General features: G+C 38.4%; 1 protein-coding gene across 4 annotated transcripts in view; it reads left to right on the forward strand.

Moving 5' to 3' along the window:
• The window catches only part of LOC149201234 (uncharacterized), a 243,426-nt gene that overhangs the window by 54,014 nt on the left and 164,048 nt on the right, over positions 1–25,364 (forward strand). For all 4 annotated transcript variants that reach the window (XM_089402896.1, XM_089402895.1, XM_089402898.1 and 1 more), the window contains exon 2: positions 16,424–16,678. In XM_089402896.1, coding sequence (XP_089259022.1) covers positions 16,424–16,678 — 255 coding nt within the window. The remainder of the gene's footprint in view (positions 1–16,423; positions 16,679–25,364) is intronic.

A 25,364-nucleotide genomic window follows, 5' to 3' on the forward strand; every position in this document is an offset into this window, starting at 1 on the left:
TGAGAGAGTTCCAAATTCTATAATACATTACCTGTGCAAGGAGGTTCGAACCTGTGGAAGTCATCTGCGATAAAGGTCCAAATTTGTGGAGACCATCTGTGACAGGGGTTCGAACCTGTGCAGACTATTGTGGTGGACATCTGAACCTGTGATTAATATCTTTATCAAAGGGCCAAATATTTCAGAGGTGCATCTTCTATGTTCAGTTCGAGGAGGGCTGTCTTGGAGACTTGGTGAATGCTGATTAGTTTGACCACAGTCTTTGACATTAATATCTCTTGTTGGATTAATTCTTTAAGGAAAGAAGTTGCTGGGATTTTACCCCAAGTGGGTTTCCCAGAGTAATCATTGTGTTGATATTATGCACTATGATCTCTGCTTTCTTACTCTTGTATAATTGATTTTCTGAAGTATAGTTTCTTGATGAAGAATTAATAATTGTTGAAAGGATTCCATATATTATTTTTATTATCCAATTTTAAGGTCACGCCGTCACGGCCAAGCCAGACACCAAATTAGTGTATGAGACCTCCTTGTTTGTGGGACAAGGGACCCACCTCCGCGCAACGATTTGACTGCTAAGTCTATGAAGGCATACATACTCTACCCCCCTCTGGTTTTGAACCTATGATCGCTTAGGAGGAGACACATGCTCTTAACCATTAGGCCCACTCAAGTTGTATAATCACAAGTAATTATCAGTGATAAAAAATCAGTATATTGTCCTAGAATTCCTTAACATGGTATCAAAGGTTTGGTGAAGGAAAAAGGTTGAAGCTCACACCTTGTTGGATCAATCTCTCTCTTGCTGGATATCTTATCTCTATGTCCAGGATTTCCGAGCAAATGGCTCTTATATGCAAGGAGGGCAATGAACTTGATGGAGCCTTTAACTTCAAAGCATGGAAGAAGAGGATTGACCTTGTCTTAGAAGAACATTAATTATTGCAATATGTCCAAGGCAAAGTACCTAAAACAGTTGTTGATGATGATGAAGATGTGAAAGCAAGGTTTAAAAAGGGTGAAGTCAAGGCTTAAAGAATCTTATTTGATTCTCTTAAGGATCATTTGGTTCCATTTGTTTCAGAATTAGCTACATCAAAGGTAGTGTATGATACTCTTGCTAACCTTTTTCAATTAACAACATTGGTCAAAAGATGTGTTTGAAAAATCAACTTTGTGATGCAAAAATGCCAATAAATGAGTCAGTGGCCTCCTACTTCATGAGAATTGCTCACATAAGAGATCAACTACAAAATATGAGTGAAGTCATTTCTGAATCTGAATTAATCACTACTGCACTCAATGGCCTACTAGATTTATGGGATTCATTTGCAGCTAGCATTTGTGCTAGAAAGGATACTCCAAGATTTGAAGAATTATGGACCAATTACACTCAAGAGGAATCTAGACTTATTGCTAAAAATCCAAAGACATGATGAAGAAGAATCTCAAGCCTTTGCTGCAAAATCAAGAAGGAATAATGGAAGGAAGAAGTTTGAAAATAAGAATGCAAGTAAAAGATCCAATCTCCAAGGAAAGAAAGACTTGTCCAAAATCCAATGTTATGGATGTCACAAATTTGGACATTATAAAAATAATTGTCCTGAAGCATCAAATGATAAGAAGAGGAAGGGCAATGATGATGATGAGCATCCTCATGAGAAGAAATCCAAGAATGATTCTTCAAAGGCTTTAGCATTTGATGTTAAAGACTTATATTACTAGGATTACTGCAAGTAGTCTAGGAGCAAGAGGGAGTTGAAGGGGTCCCTCACATTAAATTAGAAGTTATTTAGAACCCTTAACTATTTAATAGTCCCTAGAAATTTGGAATTCTTGATAAGAAAGCTCTAGGGTTTGTGGATAAAACCCTAGAATTTAGACCTAGTTCAATATTTCGGCTGAAAGATGAAACCCTAGCTCTTGAAAGGAAAGGAATGGCATCTAAATGATGGCATGGACAAAGTTGCTGATGGATGCAAGAAGTATAAAGATTAAGAGGGAAGATCTTTGCTTAAAACATGAATCACAGAAGCCTCCAATTTGAGATTAAGAGGGAGATGACATTTTTCTCAACAGATAAGTATTTTATATCTCTCTTTTTTGATTATCCTTATTGTTGTTATTTTATTATGAGTTAGTCTCGTCTTTGAATTCTTTGCTTGGTTGTAATTGTTCTTCCATGGCCTCCTGTGAGGATTGCAGGTACATAGTAGAAGCTGCCAAGGCTTTGACAACAGATGGATGAAGTGGAAGAACAAAGCAAAGCTAGAAAATTTTCCAAAATTTCTACTTTAAGGATATTGTATCAAATAAAACCCAAGTTTAGAGGGAGCGGGTTGTTTGAAGTATGCCAAAGAGAAGTCAAGATCTAGCATGCAACAAATGGCAACATGGAAGCAAGATTTGAGAAGGTTCTCCCAGAAAAGGGAGTGGATCATGTCAAGACGTTTGCCTCAGTTGTAAGAGTTGCCTCAGGTCTTTGAAGGGCATGAAAAGAAGCTTCATGATTAAAGAAGACTTTGGGCTTGGTTGAATGGATCAAGGATGATCCTATATATGATTTATCTTTGACGGAAGCTAAAGGACTCATGTGTCAGAGGGAGAAGCTATTGCCTCCAAAGGGAGCAGTTAGAAAGCCCTGTTATGACCTAATATTCCCGGATGATGGGCTGTCAGTGTGAGAGGGAACACCCAGTTAGGGTGACTTGAAAGCATCTGTGATGATGGATCTTATGAAGCTACAAAGAGTTCATCAAGATATTGCTTCTGTTTGGGGCTCTATTATAATTTCTTGGATAAGCATGAAGCAGTATGGCAGAGGCAATGTATATTGTAGCTGAATTCGCAAGTTGAGAGGTAGTATAGCTTCAAAGGTTACTTGCAGGTTTTGATCAAGTGTAAGTGACTACCATGATGACAAACATGGTGCAAAAGGGAGCAGTGAAGCTCGAATATATTTCCATTGATGAACAGATAGTCGATATGTTGATGAAGCCTCCTGCTAGAGGGAAGTTTGTGTACTTCCAGGACAAGCTTGGGCTTGTGGAAAATGCCTCTTTGATTGAGAGGGAATGATGATTGCATCATGGATATGGTTTCTCCCTGTGTCATTTACTTTGACCAGAATTAGGGATGTTATCCCTGTGTCAAGTACATTGATCAAAATTAGGGAGAATGGTTTGAAAGATTAGATAGCATCATGGATTGACATTCTTCCTGTGTCATGTACTTTGACCTGATTAGGGAGGTTATCCCTATGTCAAGTACATAGGTTTGATTAGGAAGAATGGTCCGGTGGACTGACATTCTTCCTGTGTCATTGTATAGTGACTTGATTAGGGCTGTAGTCCTTGTGTCACTTTGACTTGAATTAGGAAGAATGGTCTGATGGACAAACATTTTCCTGTGTCATTATATACTGACCTGATTAGCGCTGTAGTCCCTGTGTTATTTTGACCTCTATAGGAAAATGGTCCGACAGAGGACAATGATTCTCTCTATGTCATTCTATAGTGACCTGATTAGGGATGTTGTCCGTGTCACTTTGACCTAAATCATGCTCTGATCTCTTTCTAGAGAGAGCTTGCTTATCTTTGATGAGGCCTATGGTGTTTCACCTAGACTATGTCTATAGTTGCTTGATGGTGAAACACGATAATGTTGATGCTAATGATTATGTTATTGATGATGATGCTTATCTTAATCTTGATCTTTCCTTAGAGAACTTGTAAGATGGAGAATCTTGATAGTCATTATGAATACCTCCCTGGCTAAGAGGGAGTGTTGAATTTGTAGCTATGGTTGGTATTCATAAGAAAATCAAAATTTTGTATTTATCAAAAGAACAAAAGAATTTAAATTTTAAAATTGATTCTTGGCTCCCAAGTGTTCAAGTCGGCCCTCCATTGTTGAAGAAAAGTGTAACTAGGTTCGGTATTTGTCAATATAATTTTGATCTTTGTACTTGTCAAGAAAAATAAATATTATTTTTATAAATTGTATGAATGAGTTTCTTGCTCATTCCATAGATCTAGGAAAGTCAAAGAGTCAAATTATGTTACAGCCTTCACCAATTAAATTATAAGCGGAAACAAGAAAGTGAGCAAGAAAGAAATACACAACACATTACACCGTTATTTTTGGACAAATGTCCCCAGAAAAACCCAGTGTGGGAAAACTGGTGCAACAACGGAGGGTTCTATTATTATGTAGTAGTAATTCTGAATACAATCTTTGAATGCCCTGCTGGCTATCCAATACAGAGAATATCATTGGCAGAGAGATGAGTGAGATTACCTCACACTATCACTGGAAATCATGGCTGATCCAACCATTGAATGGATTGCCCCTGGCTGCCTTTGCGCAGTCACTGCGTCAGCCCAACGCCACAGCTTCTAGGGACAAAGTCACCCCTTCTGCTGATTGATTTGCTGCCCAGGTACTTCGATCTTCACCTCCCGGTCTCACACCTCGGCTTCCGGCTTCTGATATCAATTCCCCCAACAAATTTTTGGACTTCCTCAAGGCTATGCACTGCCTTTGCGTCAGCCTACACTGCTTCTGTGTGGCCTTGTGTTGGCCTCTTCTAGCTTTGCGCTGCCTCTCCCAGATCTCTTACTGCCTCCTCTGCTAGGTTATTACCGGATCAAGAGAAATCTCCAACTGAAACTATCCTTGCCCCTCACTGCAAAAGATCACTTCGAAATTCTTTTCGGCTGCTGCTCTGCTTCAGAAAATTGATCTTCTGATCTTCACTCGATGTGTTCTCCAAGTGCCCATCGGTGTCCTCCTTATAATCCTCCAGTTGAGAACCAACGACCCAGATTAGATTCTGATCAACAGCTCAGATCATTTAGACTCGATCTCCATCTTCTTCTAGAAGTTTCACCCATAGTTAGATTAATACCCTTTAATTATTTTAATTTCCTAAGTTTAGACTTAGACACCCATTAAAAATAATTAATTATTTTAATAAAACTGCCTCCGGGTGGAATTTACCAAAACGATTTCTGGGTATTGGAGAATGCATGTGTTTAAGCCTCCTTGCAAATTTTGAGACTTAGAGCACATTCGATGCTACTAGAAATCAACACTCCCTCTTAGTGAGGAATGTGCTCTAGCAATGCAAAATGCTGAAGCATCACTCTGTTTTGTAACATCTCCTTCTGCGCTGCTGATATTTGACATCCTGTCCACCAACTACTACGCAAATGATGCATTTGTACTGCTGCTGACCCTGTCACTGACAACACTGCATCCCTATTGTAACTCCCTTTGAAGTTCTGCATCTGTGCTGCTGCTGGCCCTGCCATTGCCAACACTGCATTTGCACTGTAACCTTCTTCGGCGTTCCTAGCCACTGCATCTGTCACTTCGGCACTCCTCTACACGAACTGACACTGGTCCATCCTGCTACTTTTGATCTGGACTCTCGTAGCATGGTATTGATCCGAGAGGTGGACAACTCAAGGATCCTGCCCATCTGCAGTCCTTTCGAACTACAACTCTAAATCAGCCCACCTCCCTCCTGGAGGTATCTTGATTGTCATGGAAAACTCCTCGATCTTCGCAGGTGCAACTTTCGGATCATGCTTCTCATCTTTGTCCTCCTTCCTGAGAGGACACTGTGTTGCGTAGTGACCGAATTCACCACTTCTGAAGCATTTGATCTTCGAAACATCCTTCCTCTACCTTTGCTGCCCCTTGGATGTGACAACTACATTTTCTTCCTCCTCCTTGGGCTTCGATCCACTGCTGTTGCTTCCGTCAAATTTACACTTGACCAAGTCTCTCCTTAACTCCTCTTGCTTAAGATCTGCCCACATTCCTTCCTAATTGGACAAGTTCTCCCTACCCAGGATGCTCTGGACAAATACCTGCCACTCCTTTGAAACTAAGTTGAGGGTCAGTCTTACCATCTCGGAAGACTGAGGAGGTGTAGATCCCACAACTGCTAGCTCATCTCGGGTCTCTTGAAGCTTTGCAAGGAACAGATCAATGTGTTCCCCTTTCTGCATCTGCGTGGACCTCATCTTCTGCTCTAAGTACATCTTCTGCTGCTCGGAAGATCCTTGATACAACATCGACAATGCATCCCACATCTCCTTGGCAGTCCCTTTGCTAGCAATGTGACAGATCACATGATCCTTCACTCAGTCGAGGATCATTCTCTTTGTCTTTGCCATCTCTCCCTTGTACTTTTTGAGCAAATCTGGATCCGCGAGCACAACTACCACACTGTCGACGTAGGTCTTGAGAAAATGTTCATCTAGAAGGCATGTCATCCTTGCCTTCCAGATCACATAGTTGGATGCACCATCCAACCGATCCTGATCTCTCAACCCACTGGCTACCATCTCTGCCAATTGAAAAATTCTAGTGACCTCCTTTCTCCTGCTGCTGCTCAACAAATGAGATTTCGAATTCCCTGGCTAGGAATTCTTTGAGGAGGGAATTTTTGCAGAAACCTATCTTAACCAAAATTTCTCCATAAAAATTACCATTTACTTAACAGAAGATTGCCATGTAAAATATAACTAATAGAATGCATGCAATTCAATAATACAATGAGCAAGAATCTCAACTTTTATTATAATAAGAAACTAGGGTTTACATGCTGATACAACAAAATAGCTGAGATGGAACATTGGCCTCAAGAATTTGCTCCAATGCTGTGCTAGCCCCCAAAAACTGAACTGAAATGTCACTGCTGAGCTCTCTTGTGAATTCATTCTGGATGAATTCACCAAGGGGAGATGGGTGCTCGCCCAATCTCACCGAATCACCCGAGGGTTTCCGTAATTCAATAATGCATGCAATTCAATAATACAATGAGCAAGAATCTCAACTTTTATTATAATAAGAAACTGGGGTTTACATGCTGATACAACAAAATAGCTGAGATGGAACATTGGCCTCAAGAATCTGCTCCAATGCTGTGCTAGCCCCCAAAAACTGAACTGAAATGTCACTGCTGAGCTCTCTTGTGAATTCATTCTGGATGAATTCACCAAAGGGGAGATGGGTGCTCGCCCATTCTCATCGAATCACCCGAGGGTTTCCGTCTTGGGACTGAAGTTAGAGAATTGGGTTCTCAACCTCTCATACAAGAAGAAATGTCAAATCCAAGATGTCCTTCCAATGGCCTCCTTTTTATAAATCTGTTGGACCCCTCTAACACCTCCTATTTTATTATTATTTTAATCATTGAGCTCATTTCCCTCTTTTGTTTCAATTAAAATATTCTTTTTAATGTGGGAAAATGGTAAATTGGCCATCACGCCTCCTCAGACCACTAGAAATCTCCACTAACGATCCCATCCTCTAGATCTTCTTGTTCCGGTTCCAACGAGCTATTACGCTAAGGTGTTTTGTCAAGTATTCCTCTCAGAAAGCCACCTTAAGTGTAATTAAATGATTTATGCACTATAATAACCCCGTTTTACGGGAATTATCAGAATGCAATGGAACGTGGTGCAAGCTGTGCAGAAGCAATCCTAATGATGGAGGATGGCAAGTGAACTCCTTCAGACCCCATAAAACATCTCCAAAATCCCCTGGGCCTGCTGATGAAGTAAACTTGCCCCTGTGACCAGTCTGCCTCCAACTCTGGAAGTCCATCATAACCATGCCATAAGGAATACCGGAAAAAGGAACATCACATAATTATTGAAGGGTTAAGTGATTCACACCCCCCTTTCAATTAATTTCACCATTACCTTCTTCCAACAGCCACACTTTTTCTTTTTTCTAACTGGCGGGTGTTGTATGTAAAATTCGACGCCTTTGCTTTGTTGTAAAAATGAGTAAAGAACACCTAAATAAATGAGCTAGTGCTTATGCATTAATGATCACCAAAACTGGGTAGATGACAAAATGATTTGTCACACATTGAAACCTTAAAACTCAGATTTTTTTTTGTTTTTGTTTTTTTTGGCAGCAGAGTTCCAAATACATGCTTTCTCACACCTTTTGATGGAGGGAAAAAACCCTCTTTCTTAAAAATTTCATTTCAGAAATTGGATTGTTCACTTAACAACCCTTGCAGCTCCATCTTGCTTGTATTGTCATCCAATTTTCTGATAAAAAGAATGTTATATGGGGAATTGCCCTTCATATTTTGAAAAGGTGTATCCCTATAGAAGCCACATATATTGGAATAAAGTACCACTGATTGCTGTGAAGGCCGTGTAATTGCTATGGGTTGCTTCAGAGAACTGCCGTGGGACATTCATCAGCTGTGCCATACTAAGTCAAACATTCCAAGGAATCCATTAAACAACAATCAACACGTTCCCAGAAAACATTATAAAACTGTTCTGTATCAAGTAATAAACCGTCGATATCGAAGAGAACATGGGTGCTACATTTGGATTTCAGTGGTGCCAAACCATTCATGGTCATGCCACTATGATTGAACTATGCCAGATTGTACCCAATGCTACATGACAATAATTGCCAATAGTAATTCTGACAAGACCAAGAGCTATAGATGTGGCCAGCAATTTGAAACAAGACTCGACTTGAACCCATGATTAATTATCTCGCCCTTCTTGGATTCTGTTTGAAAGTTTCTTTGCCTGATTTGTTCTCCAATCAAAATTTGCAACAAGGTCAACAAACTCATTCTAGCAGCAGAGGACTCAATAGAAAATGTTTCTCTTGATTGCAACGCCCAACAACTTGACCAGAATCAAAGAGGTTCCATACAGTGTGCAACAGTCCAAAGAAGTTCATTCAATCTGTACATGTAGCCTGTATGCTTCTGTGTTTGAAACCCAGCTCACATTAGATCTTTACAAAAGAAATCTAGATATTCTCTTTATCGTTGCTCTGATACCAATATGATGCAGACCACACACTCATGGTTTAATTATAAACTTTATTCTTCATTTCTGCATTCCCATTCCTTTTACAACAAATGCATTTATACAAAATAATGAGGAATTGGCTTGAACCATGAAAGATTAATTCATATCTTTCATTCCTAGAAAATATCAAATCTAATTTTTGAATTTTTCTAACTATTCCTAAAACTACATTCGTTTGAATATCTGCCAATGCTTTTTGTTTTCTTAATACAAGATAGAAGGATATTTTTTTAAACATTGATTCAGAATAATGATTGTTTGTGTCAACTGTGAAAAAACTGAATTTTTTCCAGGAAGCTGCCAAAACAGTGATCTGATGATGAAGAGTTAACCAATAATGGTTACCTTGTTCATGCATTTGTCCTTTAGGATGCTAAGTCCTCGGTAAACTGTGAAAGCCTCTTCTTTGTTGTTGGATGCTATCCCTAATCTGATGCATACTCTGATTCTTTTTGTCCTTGAAGGTTTAAATAACTTCCTCCCCCCTCTGCCCTCTCTTCTACCACCCCAGAATTGATAACCAATGTTATTAAATAATCACAGTTCTCTTTTACAGTTGTTGTTGTTAGTGTCTAGTGATAATTTTAGTAATTTGAAATATAATAGTGAAACATATGATTTGTGTACTGAACTGAAGATGTGAGTTAAAACCAAAGAGCAATGTCTTTTCTTACGGGGATCACGAGGCCAAACTCATATTTGTTCTATAATGTGCCATAGAGGTTTTGGTTCTTTTTATCTGGTATGCTTTCCATGTGAACTTCCATGACCTCGTTGTTGAAATATGTAACTAGGTTCGGTCTTCATAATGACATATGCAATCTTAATTTTATGTATTTAATGTAAAGAGAAAAATATTTTTTTTATTGTTGTTCTTGAGGCATGGGTTTCATGCTCAACGGAAATTTATTTTTAGGTCAAGCACCCATTGAGTGCTTCTAGGGAAATTTATTTTTAGGTCAAGCACCTCTTGAGTGCTTCTAGGGAAATTTATTTTTAGGTCAATCACCCATTGAGTGCTTCTAGGGCTTGTCTTTGAGTCAAAAGTCATAAGAGTTATTGTCATATATGAAAGACCCTTTCGGGCATGTTACATATTGTAAAGAAAAATTTATGAGTCAAAATAGAGTCAAAGACCTTCGAAGACCTTGTCATGGTGCCTCAAGCAAATCGACCTACATGAAAGATCAAGTCAGCCTCAAGGAAGCAATTCGTACCCGTAGAAAGTCTATAAATAAGAAGGAACTCGACCTCATTTGGACACACAACGAGCAAGTTCGATCTTGTCAGGGAAGAAGCTGAAAAAGGACGAAAAAGAAGAAGAAAAACAAGATCGAAGTTTTTGGGTTTGTCTCTCTTTCTCGTGTTAGGGTTTCTAAAGTTGTTGGGCAAGTTGAAGTGCTGGAATTTGTTGAGCAAGTTGAAGTGTTGGAAAGTTGTTGGGCAATTCAAAGTGCTGGATAGTTGATGGGGTCGAAGTTGCAGAAGAAACTACTGGGCTGAAATTGTGGAAGAAATTGCTGGGTACAAGTTGCAGAAGAAACTGCTGGGGTCAAAGTTACTGAAGTCGTTGGAATCGCTGGAAAGAAGGCTCAACAAGGAGAAAGGTTGACTTGGTCTTGGAGGGGTCTTTGTCAAGGGTCTTAGGTCTTGGAATTCTCGAAGTGCTGGAAAGTTGTTGGGCAAGTCGAAGTACTGAAAGTTGTTGGGCAAGTCGAAGTGCTGGATAGTTGATGGGGTCGAAGTTGCAGAAGAAACTATTGGGTTGAAGTTGCAGAAGAAACTGTTGGGTTGAAGTTGCAGAAGAAACTGCTGGGGTCGAAGTTACTGAAGAAGTCGTTGGAATTGCTGGAAAGAAGGCTCAATAAGGAGAAAGGTTGACTTGGTCTTGGAGGGGTCTTTGTCAAGGGTCTTAGGTCTTGGAATTCGCCATTTAAGATTATATAAGAAAAGAAGAACTCTTGTGGGTTTTCCTCTCAAGAGGAGAGGTTTTGGCCCTGGTTGATCGCCTACATCTTGTGTCCTCTTGTTTCATTGTTCTTTATGATTTGGTAGTTGTTTGATGATAAGAACACTAAATATAATCAAGAGAAAGAAGAAGCTAATTAAGTTAAGTAAAAATACATCACAAACAATTATCAAAGTAAGAGAAATCACCTTAATCTAACTGCCCTAGATTTCTCAACATGGTATCAGAGCTAAGGAAACAAGACAAGGAAAGGCAACTTGTAGAAGGACCATCAAAAGGAATATCAAGAAAGGCCAAGGCATTAAAGAGGACATCAAAACCATCAAGAAGGGATTCATAAGGGCTGAGCAATCTAAGAAGTATCAAGGAAGAAACTAAGGAATATCATAAAAGACTTCAAAATCCTATCTCATCCAATGAAGGGTTCCACACTTGAAGCATTCTTGGGAAGCTCACACATTTTGCAATCACCATCAAGGTGATCTTCCTCTCATTGAAGCAAGGATCACATCTCAAGCATATCAGAAGGAAGACATATCTATAAAAAGAAGTATTGTAATCTTCAAAGAAGAAAACATCATCATCAAAATCAAGAAGGCATCAAGTTGAAGATATCACCATCAAAGGAGCATCTTCACTTGACAAGAAGTATCCTTATACCTCTATTCGAATCTACTATCAAAATGACTTCATTTTGCATGGCGAGCAATAAGTTGGTTGGGTCATCAAATTTCCTTGCATGGAAGAAGAGAACAAATTTGATCCTCATAGAAAAATATGTCATTTGACATGTTAAGGGTTCAATTGTCGAACCACCAAAAGAAGAAGATGAAGCTCTAGCAAAGTATATGAAGGGGAAAATAAGGGCTCAAAGAATCCTTATAGAATCAATCAAGGATTCCCTCATCCCTTATGTGGCAAAATTAGAGAAGTCAAAAGACATCTATGACAAGCTGGTAGAATTATTCTCCGTAAGCACTGTAGGAGAAGTAATATCTTTGAGAACCGAGCTATATAAAATGAAGGTATCAAAAGAAGACGAGATAACCTCATATCTTATGAGGGTGTCAGAAATACAAGGCCAACTGCAAAGAGTTGGCGGGAAATAATGTCTGATAAAGAAATGCTATGGCTGTCAGGAATATGGGCACTAGAAGAGAAATTGTTCTAAACTCACGAAGGACAACAAAAAGAAGGAAAAAAATGAAGCCTATATTACCGAAGAAGTGGAAGAACCTGAGAAGAAGAATTCAAAGGAGGAGGAAGTGAAAGATCTCAACTATGACTGAGATAATCTCCTTTACCTAGTTCTTTTTAGTTTTTATGAAAGATAGCTATCATGGTAGAAAGCATTATAAGTATGATAGGATGCATCATATTAGGAGATGGCATCATATTAGGAGCATTCGACTGAAGCAAGTTCCCATGACATCTTTATAGAAGCTTGAAAGATAGATGAAGTAGAAGTCTACATGGATGTAGTAGTCATCATAAAAAGGAAGAAGCTCTTGGTAACCTCATTGAAAGCATAAATAGTCTATATGGTTGGAAGAACGTCATCTAGGATGGTAAAAAGAAATCATCATACATCATCATTAGGAAGGAGCATTTGCAGAATGAGGATAATTAAGATCCTTCGTTAGAATCTTCATTAGAAGGTTTACCTATCTTGGAAGAAGCAAGTGTCTCGCTAAGAATTCCACCTTGTATGGGATTCATTGTTTAGAAGGATGATGGTATGATGACAAAGGGATGCAGCATGGTTGAAAAACCCGTAAGGAAAGGAAGCTGCCAAGCAAAGTCAAATGACCAAAAGAAGAAAAGAGGTATGTATATGTTTGAAATATTTAAGTCATGCCATGATAGAGTTGCAGATCGCATGGGTAAATGCTCTACCTTATGAGCATGATCGAAGAAAAGGGATCTCTTCCTTTGGAAAGATGCATGAAGGCATGAGTCACATATTGACAAGATGAAATCAACATAATATGTCCTCATATGGAATATGAGGTGGTTGACAAAGATGAAGGAATTGTGGATGGAAGTTCCTGGGGAGTAATATGTGAAGAAAGAAAGAAGAGATCATGAAAGATGCAACTATGGTCACGTAAGAAAAAGGAAATCAACATTCGATGACTAGAAGAACTGGCTATGATATCTCCATAGAGAGGATATGAAGACTTTGATAAAGTCTGTAAGGAAAAGAGGCCCTTGACATTGAAAACCTTGGAGATATATTTATGAATGTGCAGGATGTTGATGTTGCAAGAAGCAGATGTCATGATGAAAGGCCATAACAAAATGTAACTTTGATTTGATGTTCATTTTTTATTTTTGAACAACATCTGGATGGGTTTATACAGGGCTACCAAAAGAAAGTTGTAGATGTCACCTATAAATAGCACTCATTTGGTCGGATGGAAGATCCTGAAGGAATAGGTAGCTGTATGAAGAAAGTCCATATGTGGACTGGGAGATCACTTTCCTATGAAAAGAAGGATGACATGACTCTTGGTTCAATCCTATGGTTTGTTGAAGGAAAGTGATGGATGACCAATGCCTTACAAAGAAGAACTAGAAGATGAAGGCTCCATAATGATGAAGATGAAATTCATGATATCGAAAGGAGGACCTCTACAAGCAGCTGATGGTACCATAATCTCCACCAAAGAACAAATAGCTACTGTTGGAAACAAGTCCATGGTTGAGAGGGAGCTTAGACAAGTCCCTTGATAAGAGGGAGCTTGGGTACATTCCTTTTATAGGAATGCGTATATCTCTCCTAGTTGAGAGGGAGAGATAGACACATCATTCTTGTCTTCACTTTATGAAGAAAGAATGGAGGATTGGGTAAGCATCTGGCATCCAATACTCTTTGAGCATGAGGTAGCGCATCCAAGATAAGAGTAGTCGAAGAGGAAATTCCTTGAGGATGTATCATTCCAAGATAGGAATTGTCCTAGAAGGACATACCCTGTGGACACCCGGGTGGGGTATGTATCTTGAGAGACAATGATGATGGTGTCTATCACTCATTGGTCTTGCCAACATTGTGCTATGATCTCGTGGAGATATAGAGCTATTAGTCAAAACCTTGCTAAGTGACAATGCTGGTTGGTATAATGCAAAGAGATGTCTTACCAATCCGACACTTATGACAATTCTTCAGATTAAGAATGTCCAAGTACCTTGTAAGGATTATGAATACTTCCCTAGTTAAGAGGGAGTGTTGAAATATGTATTAGTTTCAACCTTCATGATGACATATGTAATCATGATTTTATGTATTTAATGAAAAGAGAAAAATAAATTTATTATTGTTGTTTTTGAGGCATGCGTTTCATGCTCAAGTGAAATTTGTTTTTAGGTCAAGCACCCATTGAGTGCTTCCAGGGCTTGTCTTTGAGTCAACAAGTCATAAAAGTCACTGTCATATATGAAAGACCCTTTCGGGCATGTTACATATTGTAAAGAAAAAAATATGAGTCAAAATAGAGTCAAAGATCCTCCAAGACCTTGTCATGGTGCCTCAAGCAAGTCGGCTTACATGAAAGATCAAGTCGGCCTCAAGGAAGCAATTCATACCCCTAGAAAGCCTATAAATAAGAAGGAACTTGACCTCATTTGGACACACAACAAGCAAGTAAATCTCCTCAAGGAAGAAGTTGGAAAAGGATGAAAAAGAAGAAGAAAAGTAAGATCGAAGTTTTTGGGTTTCTCTCTCTTTCTTGTGTTAGGGTTTCTAAAGTTGTTGGGCAAGTCGAAGTGTTGGAAAGTTGTTGGGCAAGTTGAAGTGTTGGAAAGTTGTTGGGCAAGTCGAAGTGTTGGAAAGTTGTTGGGCAAGTCGAAGTGCTGGATAGTTGTTGGGGTCGAAATTGTAGAAGAAATTGTTGGGTCAAAGTGGCAGAAGAAACTGCTGGGTCGAAGTTGCAGAAGAAACAACTGGGGTTGAAGTTACTGAATAGATTGCTAGAATTGTTGGAAAGAAGGCTCATCAAGGAGAATGATTGACTTGGTCTTGGAGGGGTCTTTGTGAAGGGTCTTAGGTCTTGGAATTCATCATTTGAAGGAGAAGAATTCTTGTGGGTTTTCCTCTCAAGAGGAGAGGTTTCGGCCTTGGCTGATCATGTGCATCTTGTGTCCTCTTGTCCTGTTGTTCTTTATGATTTGGTAGCTGCTTGATGATAAGAACACTACATATAATCAAGAGAAAAAAGAAGCTAATTAAGTTAAGTAAAAATACATCACAAACAATTACCAAAGTAAGAGAAATCACCTAATCGAGCTGCCCGAGATTTCTCAACACATGTTTGATTTGGCATCAAACTATTATGAAAAGCAAAGACCAAGTCACTGGTAATCATCATTCAATTATTGTATTTTCCAATGCAAGGTTTCACAGCGTCAACGTTGTTGTACTCCCGAAGCATGATGTTTGTATAGGTATCCATCTTTCGCTTCTTTGGAGATTCGTTGTTGAGAGTTTGATTCACTGCTAGCCCAGTTTTGCACAGAAAAACACACTTTTCTCTTCATTGATGCTGTTAATCTTAATTGATTCCTAATTTTAGTTGCACCTGCTGACTCCATGGTTTTATGAGTTCTCATTAATTTTGTGTCAACTTGATGACTAGCATCAATCCTTGTCATCTCTTCCAGACGGTTTTTTACCTCTTTATTTTCAAACTGACTGCTTTGAATGGTTAAACACCATTGTTACAAGTTCTAATTGGACCATGGTCCTTACTTTATGCATTTTAATTTTTTACATTTCTTTGTTTTTTGTTCCCGTTACCTTTATCCTTTTTTCATCTACTACTCTAAAGGCTAGCTTTGGGTTTCTTTATCAAAATGTGGTAGCATTGCAACTTTTGCTTTTTCAGTGATATTTCCACATATATGCTTTAGGGGTTCCCTGCAATATAGTATTTTTCTTTTTTCCTTTTTGTGATGAACTAGCTGGAGTAAAAATAAAATAAATGGAATGACTAACACCTAATCAAGTTACCTATCTGTTGGTGTTAGCAACTTAAGTGTAGTTTTATAGGCACCTTTATCAAAGTTATGTATTTGGGTCACTTATTACCAAATCTTAAATGTGCTTGAGGTTTCCAGGTTATAGAAATTCAAAGCTCATTTGATAAGAATATTGCCTATATGAGGTATGTATATTATAAGTACGAGGGAAGTGGATGAGTAGCAAGGGTTCATAACACTGTTTTCTCTATATTGATGTATTGTTGTGAATTTTTTGAGGGCCTAATTCCAAACCCTTTTTAGACATTGTTGCAAACAAGCAAATATATCATTTGTTTTTTCTTCATGGATTTGATATTTAATGTTTTCTCCCCAATGAGTTATTGTTTTCTGTGAAAATGGCCGACTTCTATGGCTTTACCTAGATAACAATCTTAAAATGTTGAAGATTAGTTTGCAATTGGTGAGGAACATGACATATTCATCAAGTAAAATACTAAATATGAATTTCCTTTGTTGTTATGGAAGAAAAATAACAAAGATGTGGTAATTCTATAGGAAATAAATATGTCTCACTGATGCTTTCTACAACTTTGCACAGGATGAGATATGTTGCGACATGCGTACAGTGGCCTTGGTTAACCATCCAAATGTTTTGAGAACACATTGTTCCTTTGTAGTAGATCGTAATCTTTGGGTGGTAATGCCATATATGGCCAGAGGATCTTGTCTTCATCTAATGAAAGCTGTCTACCCAAATGGCTTTGAGGAGCTAGTTATTGCAGTTTTCTTGCTTCATGTTTTAAAGGCACTGGACTATCTCCACAGTCAAGGACAGATACATGGAAATGTCAAGGTACTATGCTTATCATACTAACAACAATATACTGGTGCTGATGATTTCTCTGTTATTTCGAGAAACAAAAAATTCAAATATATCATCTCTTTCAAGGGAATATTTTTTATCTATGGGACTATTTACATCGTCCACATTATTAAAGGCCCCTTTCAGGAATGAGGAGATATTTGAGGAATAAAGTTTTATCAATTGCCAAAGTTTATCACCACTGAAATTTATAAATAGCATTTTTCAGAAGAAAAGGGACAACTATCAAACCAGTAGATAATATGAATTGTTTGATTAACCATTTTCCGTTTTAACATGATGGGAAATTTTGGAAACAAATGAGAAATGCCCAAATCCTATTAGAACAATATGAATTTCATAAACAGTGTCTTCAGTTCATCATGCAATATAGATTATATAACCTATTCAGTTTTTTTTATGGTCACTGAATCCCATAAGATGTGTAAAAGTTCCCACTGTCACTGATCCACCTACCAAGTACTTGAAATCTCTTCAAGTATGCAATAGACCTTTCAGTTGGACACCAACATACCTCAGAGCTCCAACGTGCAAGACAAAAATGTGAAAAAAATGAGAATGAGGGGCATATCACTTTTTTAGTTAGTCATGGGCCCCTTTTTGCATGGCGCGTGTCCTGAAATCACGACACAGTTGGGGCATGCAAGAGATGTGTTTGGCATGTGTCCTGTCCATAAGACATGTGCCAAATGTTAAATTTGGTAGCTCGGACAAGTGATTCTGCATAGGCTTAGTGTTAAGCATGCAGAAGATGTCCGGCAAAATTTTCTAGCAAAGTGACCTTTTATTTTTCCGAAGCACATTAATTAATGAATGTTAAAGATCTTGAGAATCGAGATCATGAATTACGAGGATGATTTCATTAATCATGAAGTTGACTTTGTGAATCATGAGGCAAAGGAAACTTATAAAAGTGATTGCCTGAGGAGATCTTGGCACATATTCCAAAGGCAGCATGCACTTCAAGGAAGTTGGCATTCAAGCCTAGGAGCAGTGAGTGAGGAAAAGGAGAGGAAAAAGAAAACACACAAATCTAGGCAGCCAGTCAAACAAACCAAGACAGGTTGCTTGTGTGCGAAGGCTGCATAGGGATCTGTCTGCATATAGATACCAAGGAGCGTACTGCAGCACAAAGATTGAGACACTATTAGCACAGAGATCTAGGCACTGTTGGCATGCAGATTGAGGCAGCGGTTTGGCACATAGGTCTAGGCAGCAGTTTGGCATATAGATCTAGGCACTATTGGCACACAGATCGAGGCAGCAAATTGCTACTTGGTTCACAGATCTAGACAAATCTGTCTGGCTTGAATATCGAGGTGCTAGGACAGGTTTTGGCGCTGTAATAAAACTTATGATTTTCCTCTGTAAGTTGAAATAAAACAAAATATGAATGCTGTTTTTCCCAAGTTGGGTTTCCAGGGTAAAAGGCTGTGTCAAAATTTAGTGTGCTTGATTTCTGTTTCTGCTGTGTAGATCTGTTAGAAGCTCAGCAGTATTGTTTGTGCATGAATTCAGATATGAGGTTGTTGCTAAAATTAAAATCTGTGTATAAGAATTTATTGGCACATGGAATCGTTTTGCTGGGTTTAAGAAAAATTAACATGGTATCAGAGCCAAGCCTTTGAAAGAAATTCAAGCGTTGCACAAGTTCAAGCTCAAAGGGGTTCGTGGTCTTCAACAACAGTTAATCAAGGGTTTGATCCACCTTGGCAATCGGTGTCAGGTATGAAAGCAGATTAGGAGCCTCAGATTATCTCCAATGGAATGTCTTGATTAATACTGTTCTCAAGGAGAATAAGTTATGGAGCTTTGTCAGCTCCACAGTGGTTGTGCCTACATCAGATCCTATTGCCTTAGACCTCTATTAGGTGAAATAAGTTAGGGCACAGAGGATCATCTTGGACAGGGTAAAAGATCAATTTATTCCCCATTTGTTAGAGAATAAGACAACAAAGGAGATATGGGATGCACTCACTAAACTGTACCAGATTGACAACTAGAACAGAAAGTGTCAAAATCCACAGCACCAAAATGTCCAAGGGAGAAAGTGTGACTCCTTACCTTATTAGGTTCATGCAGGTATGAGATGAGATGGTAGCCATAGGGAAAACAGTTCCTGACACTGAACTGATGTGTATAGCCTTGAATGGCTTTCGAAGCAGTGGGATGTGTTTGTTAAATGCATTGTTGGACGAGAGCATCTTCCCACATGGGAAAGGATGTGGGATGATTTAATACAGGAAGAGATTTGAGAAGGGTCTTAGTGTAGAGACCAAAAGAAGAAGGGTGAGGAGGAAGAGAACCTGGTTCTAGCATCCAAGAGCAAGGGAAAGGCCAAGAAAGGCTCCATTGAAGGAGTTACCTCACAGGGCAAGAAAAAGAAGTTAGACATCAACAAAGTAAAATGTTTTGCTTACCACTAGCCATGACATTATACCAGCCAGTGCCCTAAAAAGAAAAAGAACAAACAAAAGAAGCAGGTTGTTGCTACAACTGAGATGGACGAGTTTACAACCAGGATTGAGGATGAGTTTTCACTCATCGCATGCCTCTCTAGTTCAATGGTCACCAGTGTGTGGTACATTGACAGTGGTGCTTCAGGTCACATGATTGGAGTGTGAGACTACTTTACCAGTCTAAAGGAGCACGGTTTGGATTTCCACACTGAACTTGGTGACAATACCAAGTACAAGTCAGTAGGCAGTGGAATTGTCAAGTTTCAGAGTGAGTGCGAGAAGCCTTTATTGGTGAAGGACGTGTTGTACATTCTAGGATTAAAAGAGAATCTGATCTCTATTTCAGTATTGGAGGACAAGGGTTATGTGGTGACTTTCCGAAAGGGGAATGTGTATGTTTGTCCCAAGGGTTCCAGCCTCAACACAACAAAAGTGCTTGGAGTAAGAAGGAACAAGCTGTACAGAATTCAATTTGAGCTAGACAAAGTCAATAACTCTGTTAGTCTTTAATAATGAATAATAATTAGTTAATAGTATTATACATAGTCTTTGACATGGTCAACTATGATCATGACTTTTTACCTATTTGAGCTGATAATAAAGATACTAGATTTGTTTTGCCTTCTACAATTATCTCTCTTTGTATTTTCTGTTTGTGAAAGTTAGTTATTGATTGATCTTCTGAAATATTTTATTCTTTGAGTTTTATACTTTATATTGCTAGTATGAGTTAGTTTATATTATTGTTTTGACTTAGTTAATTGTCTACATTTTCTAAGATGGCCACATCAAGCCCAAAGTTAGAAATTAGAACAGAGGTAACATTGTTTGAACCTGTCTCTAGGGAGAGACATTGTTGTTGCTAGGGGAGCATAGTCATATTGAAGCTTTTACAAACAACATTTTTTCTTCAATTAGGAGGGAATACACAAAAACCATAAATTCTAGTTGAACAATTGTTTAGAAAACCCCTCTCCTAGACCCAAATCCACATTGTATGTTGATTTGGGGTAGCATCGGATGTGCTCTAGCCATGAAAATTGGTGGAGAGGCTAAAGCACATGAGATCTCCATGACCCAGAAATGGTTTGGGTAGATTCTAACCGGTTTGGGAGATATTAAAATAATTAATATTTTTAATGAAGTTCCTAAGTCTAAACTTAAGAAAAATAAAATATTAATGGGTATTAATATAAAATTGGGTTAGAAGGTTTCAAAAGTCATGGCTCAAGGCAAATTTAATCTTAGCCGTTGATTAGAGATTTAATCTCGACCGTTGAAGGACCAACAGGAAAAGTATAAGAAGAGTCTTGAGGGTCAGTTGGAGAACATACTGAGCGAGACCAGTCAGTTCGATTTCTGGAGTGGGGTTAGTTGAGAAATTCGAACTAGTGGTTTGGAGAGCAGTAGGAGGCAGCAAGTATGGAACAGAGAGTCAGGAACAACACCAAAGGACCAACACAGAGGTTGGAGAGGCAGACGCAGAGGCAGCAGACTGTGCAGTCACTAGAGGGCTTGCGTGGGTGACGCAAAGAGGCCCAGTGCTAACGCAGAGAGGCAAGAGTTGACGCAAAGGGTCTGGGAGCTACGCAAAGGTCAGCTAGCCTGATGCTGAGACTGGGAGAAGTGTTGGAGAATTTTCTCTCTGTTGGGTAAGCCAGTTTGGCACCCATTTGTACTAAAGAATTACTGAAAAATAAAATCCTCCCTTGCTGCATCGGTTTTCCCACAGTGGGGTTTTTTGGGGACTGTTGTCCAAAATATCTGTGTCAATGTGTTCATTCTTGTGCATGTGTTTGTTTCTGTATTATGGTGTGATATTTGCGGTAGAATTTATTTTAATGTTTACTGAAGGATTTTCAGAAATAACTTATTGGGAAATAAGTAGGAAAAATAAATCAGTTGTTGTAGTGATAGAATTTTCACATTGTAGCTATTCTCAAACCTAGTCTAAAGGCCATGTTTGTATCCCTGTAGAACTTTATATGCCTAAGGATTTACACCAGTTTGACTCAAAATTTAAATGTGCCAGGGATAGCACACAAATTGTCAAATTATGATCCTATTCCAAAAGATCAATCCCTACCACTACTAGACAGTGTTATCAAAACTAGATGTTGAAATTTTGAAGTTTTATGCTGTTACAATCACCTAAATTTGGAATTTCTTTATGCTGCAATATAAGTTAAGTAATTGTAGATAGAACATAAACCATATAAACCATATGCACAATAGAAGGCAACCAAGAACTCAATGAGACACAGAGAAGTTAGATGAATGACCAGGGCAAAACCCACAAGGGGAAAACCAGTGTGGAAAAAGTCTGCAAAAAATCCCGATTTAATCCTAAAAACGCGATTTTTTGAACTAAACGATTTAATCCCCCGACTTTTTGGCGACTTTTTCACAAAGGAAAAAATCGCGATTTTTTCCTTATACTCCCGATTTAATCGGGAGTCGACCCAAAAAGTCTTCCTCCCTTTCCAGGCCGCGGATAAAGAGGCCGCAACGGTGAAAAAACTATAAATTGAAGTTTCCATCCATGCATTTTCAAGTTATTGCATTGTATTGTTTGTCATACTTCTTGCGAGCATAGCAGTCTCATTTGTAATCTGTTAGTTTTGAGGTTAAGATATGTTTTTGTTTTCCAAGGAAAAACAAATCTTTATACTTCATATTTCTAGTTAGAAAGCAAAGTATACATTGGCTAAGCCGCCAGGCTTTCAGTGATCCAGACTCTAACAGCCACTGCCCCTTCAAAAGATTACAAAAGTACCAAAAGGACAGGCATACAACAGTCTTCCGTAGAAAGAACCCCACACCATCAAAAACATTGTTACAGTTGTTGAATGCTTCCAGGAGAAACAACAAAGAGGAGGTCATGAAGATCAAATAGCAACAGCCTGTCCCCAAAAAACAAAACCAATGCCTCAAAAAAGAACCCATTTTTCAGACAGGAACAAAGTACCTGTGAAATCTTGTGACAACAAAGATTCTTCCTACAATGAGAGCACGTTTTGAAAGGGAATCTTCTTTAGTGGTGAATTCCCTGTAAATGTGGGGAAAGGTTATGTATCAGAAGTGGATTTTACCTCCAAGACTTTTTGAATAATAGATGCCAAGGCTAGGTTAATAATCTGACATCTACTGTTTTCTCAGAAAATAAGCAGCTTGGATTCACCAAGCGTTAATTTTCACATCTACTGTGATACTCACTGTTAATTTTCATTGGACCTACCACTTGACACCTTATTACCCAAGAAAATTACAATCTACTGAATAAATGCATGACATATTTCTTAATACAATTAACGGAAACAAAAATTAAAAGGGGAAGAGGATCTCAGTGACTGATTACTTGATGACTTTTAGATGACTCATGATATACATTTATTATATTTTTTGTTGATATTTTGACTCTTGAGAGTTGAGACTCGGATAAGACTCAAAATTCAGGAGTTGATTCACTATTTTGATATGTGATGTAGCATTAGACTTCATATACATATTATATATTAGCTTTCTTTACATGTTTATGTGGAAATGCATTTATTTGATGTTGTGGATACTCTAGATGTTAAAAAAAATTAAAAAAATGAATAATTTTGTGTTTTTTTAAATTTTGCCGACTTTTTCAAATAACTCCCGACTTTGACGAGTTTTCAACTTTTGGACCCTTGCCGAATTAATCCCGACTTCAACTTTTTCCACATTGGGGAAAACCCAACCAGATTCTTCTTCTATTAGAAATCAATTGTTCAGTAGAGATACAAAGTACAATGAAAGAATGAAGAAGTTCACCCAAATCTGAAGATTTCTGATAGCAATAGTTGATGCAGGCATTGAAGCACTTTGGCTCTCCAAGATCTGCTCTTGCTCTTCAAGACTCTCTCTCTCTCTTATGAAAATTCCTAAATTCGGAATCCCTATTGCAACAAACTGATGTTACTTCTCCTACTTGTTAATCCATACAAATTATTTACTGTGTTCTATGGTAAATTTCGAAGTAAATACAATTGTAGCATTCACTATTTAAAATAATATGCCGAAACATGAAACTGAACAGGAAGGAGATACAACACACATCTACACAATTATTTTTGGACAAATGTCCTTGGAAAAACCCAATGTGGGAAAACCGGTGCAGCAACTGAGTGTTTATTATTAAGCAGTAGTAATTTCTGAGTACAATTCATTGGATGCCCAACTAGCTATCCGGTACAGAGAAAAACTGAACAAAACAAGTAGTGAGATGCTCTCACCATGTCGTTGGAAGAATTTGACCTTGATCTTGTTGGAAAGAGGCTCTGCGTCCCTTTTGGGTTAGCCTCTGTGTTGAATTGCGTCAGCCTTACGCAGTCTCTGCGTTACCTCTGTTGGGAATTGCGTTGCTCTTCCTTCTGATCCTTTGTTGCCCAAAAACTTCGATTTCCAGCCTCCCCGTCTCACACCCTTCCGAAATTGAGCTTCCGAAACTCAATTTCTTTAACTTTGCAAGTATAGAGTTACAGTCGTTTCAAGTTCGAGGTCCTAAAATCAAGAAAAAGCAAGATGAGGAAGTTTGATGGCAAGGATCCGGTAAATTGGATACTTCAGATGGAGAAATATTTTGATCTACATGGAGAAATTCGATCTCCCTCTAGGCTTTGCACTGCCACTGTGTCAACACTGCGAGGGCCAACGTCAACCTCTCTCTGTACGTCGTTCTGTCCTCTCTGCCTTGTACTCTCTAGCCCAGGAAAAGACTTCTCACTAGATACTATCCATGCCCCTCTCTGCAAAAGATCACTATCGAAAATCTCTTCGGCAGCTATTTTGTTTCAGAAAATCGAAATTCTGATCTCCCCTCTGTGTGGTTTCTAAGTGTCTCCAGATTAACTTCTAATCAATGGCTTATATCATTTTGGCTTGATCCTCGTCTTCTTCTAGAAGTTACACCCATAGTTTAGATTAATATCCATTAATTATTTTAATTTCCTAAGTTTAGACTTAGGGTCCCATAAAAAATAATTAAGTATTCTAATAAAATTGTCTCCGAGTGGAATTTCCCAAAACGACTTCTAGGTATTGGAGAATGCATGTGTCTAAGCCTCCTTGCAAATTTTGAGACTTAGAGCACATCCAATGCTACCAGAAATCAACATATCTCTCAGTCTTCTTCTAGCCTCTCCAACTCTCTCTCTCTCTCTCTCTCAAGTTTGATTTCTCCTTTCACAAGCACAAATAAGTGTGTCAAGTGAGGATGAGAGACACAAATATATAAGAAGAGCAAGGAGGTCAAATTCACGAGGGAGTAACTCCTATACCTTGAGGAGGAGTTACTCATGCCGAAATTGGAGAATAACTTATGTCATAAAGGAGGCACACTCTCCTTAGTAACTCATGCCATCAAGAGGGAGTACGCATGCCTTGAGTAACTTACACCATAAATAGAGAGAGGTATGCATGCCTTGAGTAACTTACACCATAAAGAGAGAGAGGTACGCATTCCTTGAAACGTGTAACTTATGCATTGAAGAGGTGTAAGAGGAATCTTATGACAAGTCATAAATGTGTGTAGGAGATGTGTAAGATGTGCATAAGAGCATTCAAGAGAGAGGAACAAATTCATTTAGGGAGAGAGAGTGAGAGAGGTATGAGTGCCATCAAAGAGAGAGAGAGAGAGAGAGATGAGGTGGATGTATTTCTCTTTTAATAATATTATTATAGCATCATAAGGATAATAATAATAACATTAATAATATTATTACAACATCATAAGGATAATAATAATAATAATATTGATGATTAAATTAAAAATAATTAATTGAGATTGATTAAGGACAAGTTAAGTGATTTTCCATCATCTATATATGATTACGAATTGATGGAAAGTGATTAACTATTTTTGGAAAGTCATGGTTGCAAAGATAGACATGACTTTCTAATTTTAGAAAGTCACTCTAGAAAGGCCAGAAATGGAATTTTGTTCAAGGAAATTCATCCCATAGTTGCCAATTTTCAACACTAGACCGGATTGGATTGTATTGGCTAATCCAACCTTTTTTGAGGGAAAACTAGTCCGAACCAGTGTCACGGGCTGGAAAAGGCCAGCGTGATACTGAACTGTATGGAATTGGCCGGTTTTGTACAATGCTACCAAGGATCTTTTGACTGCAATTTAAAAAAAAGCAACAATTTAGGAGTGGGGAAGCCTA

This window comes from Pinus tabuliformis, chromosome 2_1 (assembly GCF_031772625.1).
Source record: "Pinus tabuliformis cultivar Carrire ecotype Pingquan chromosome 2_1, CPIR1, whole genome shotgun sequence".
NCBI classification, from domain to species: domain Eukaryota; kingdom Viridiplantae; phylum Streptophyta; class Pinopsida; order Pinales; family Pinaceae; genus Pinus; species Pinus tabuliformis.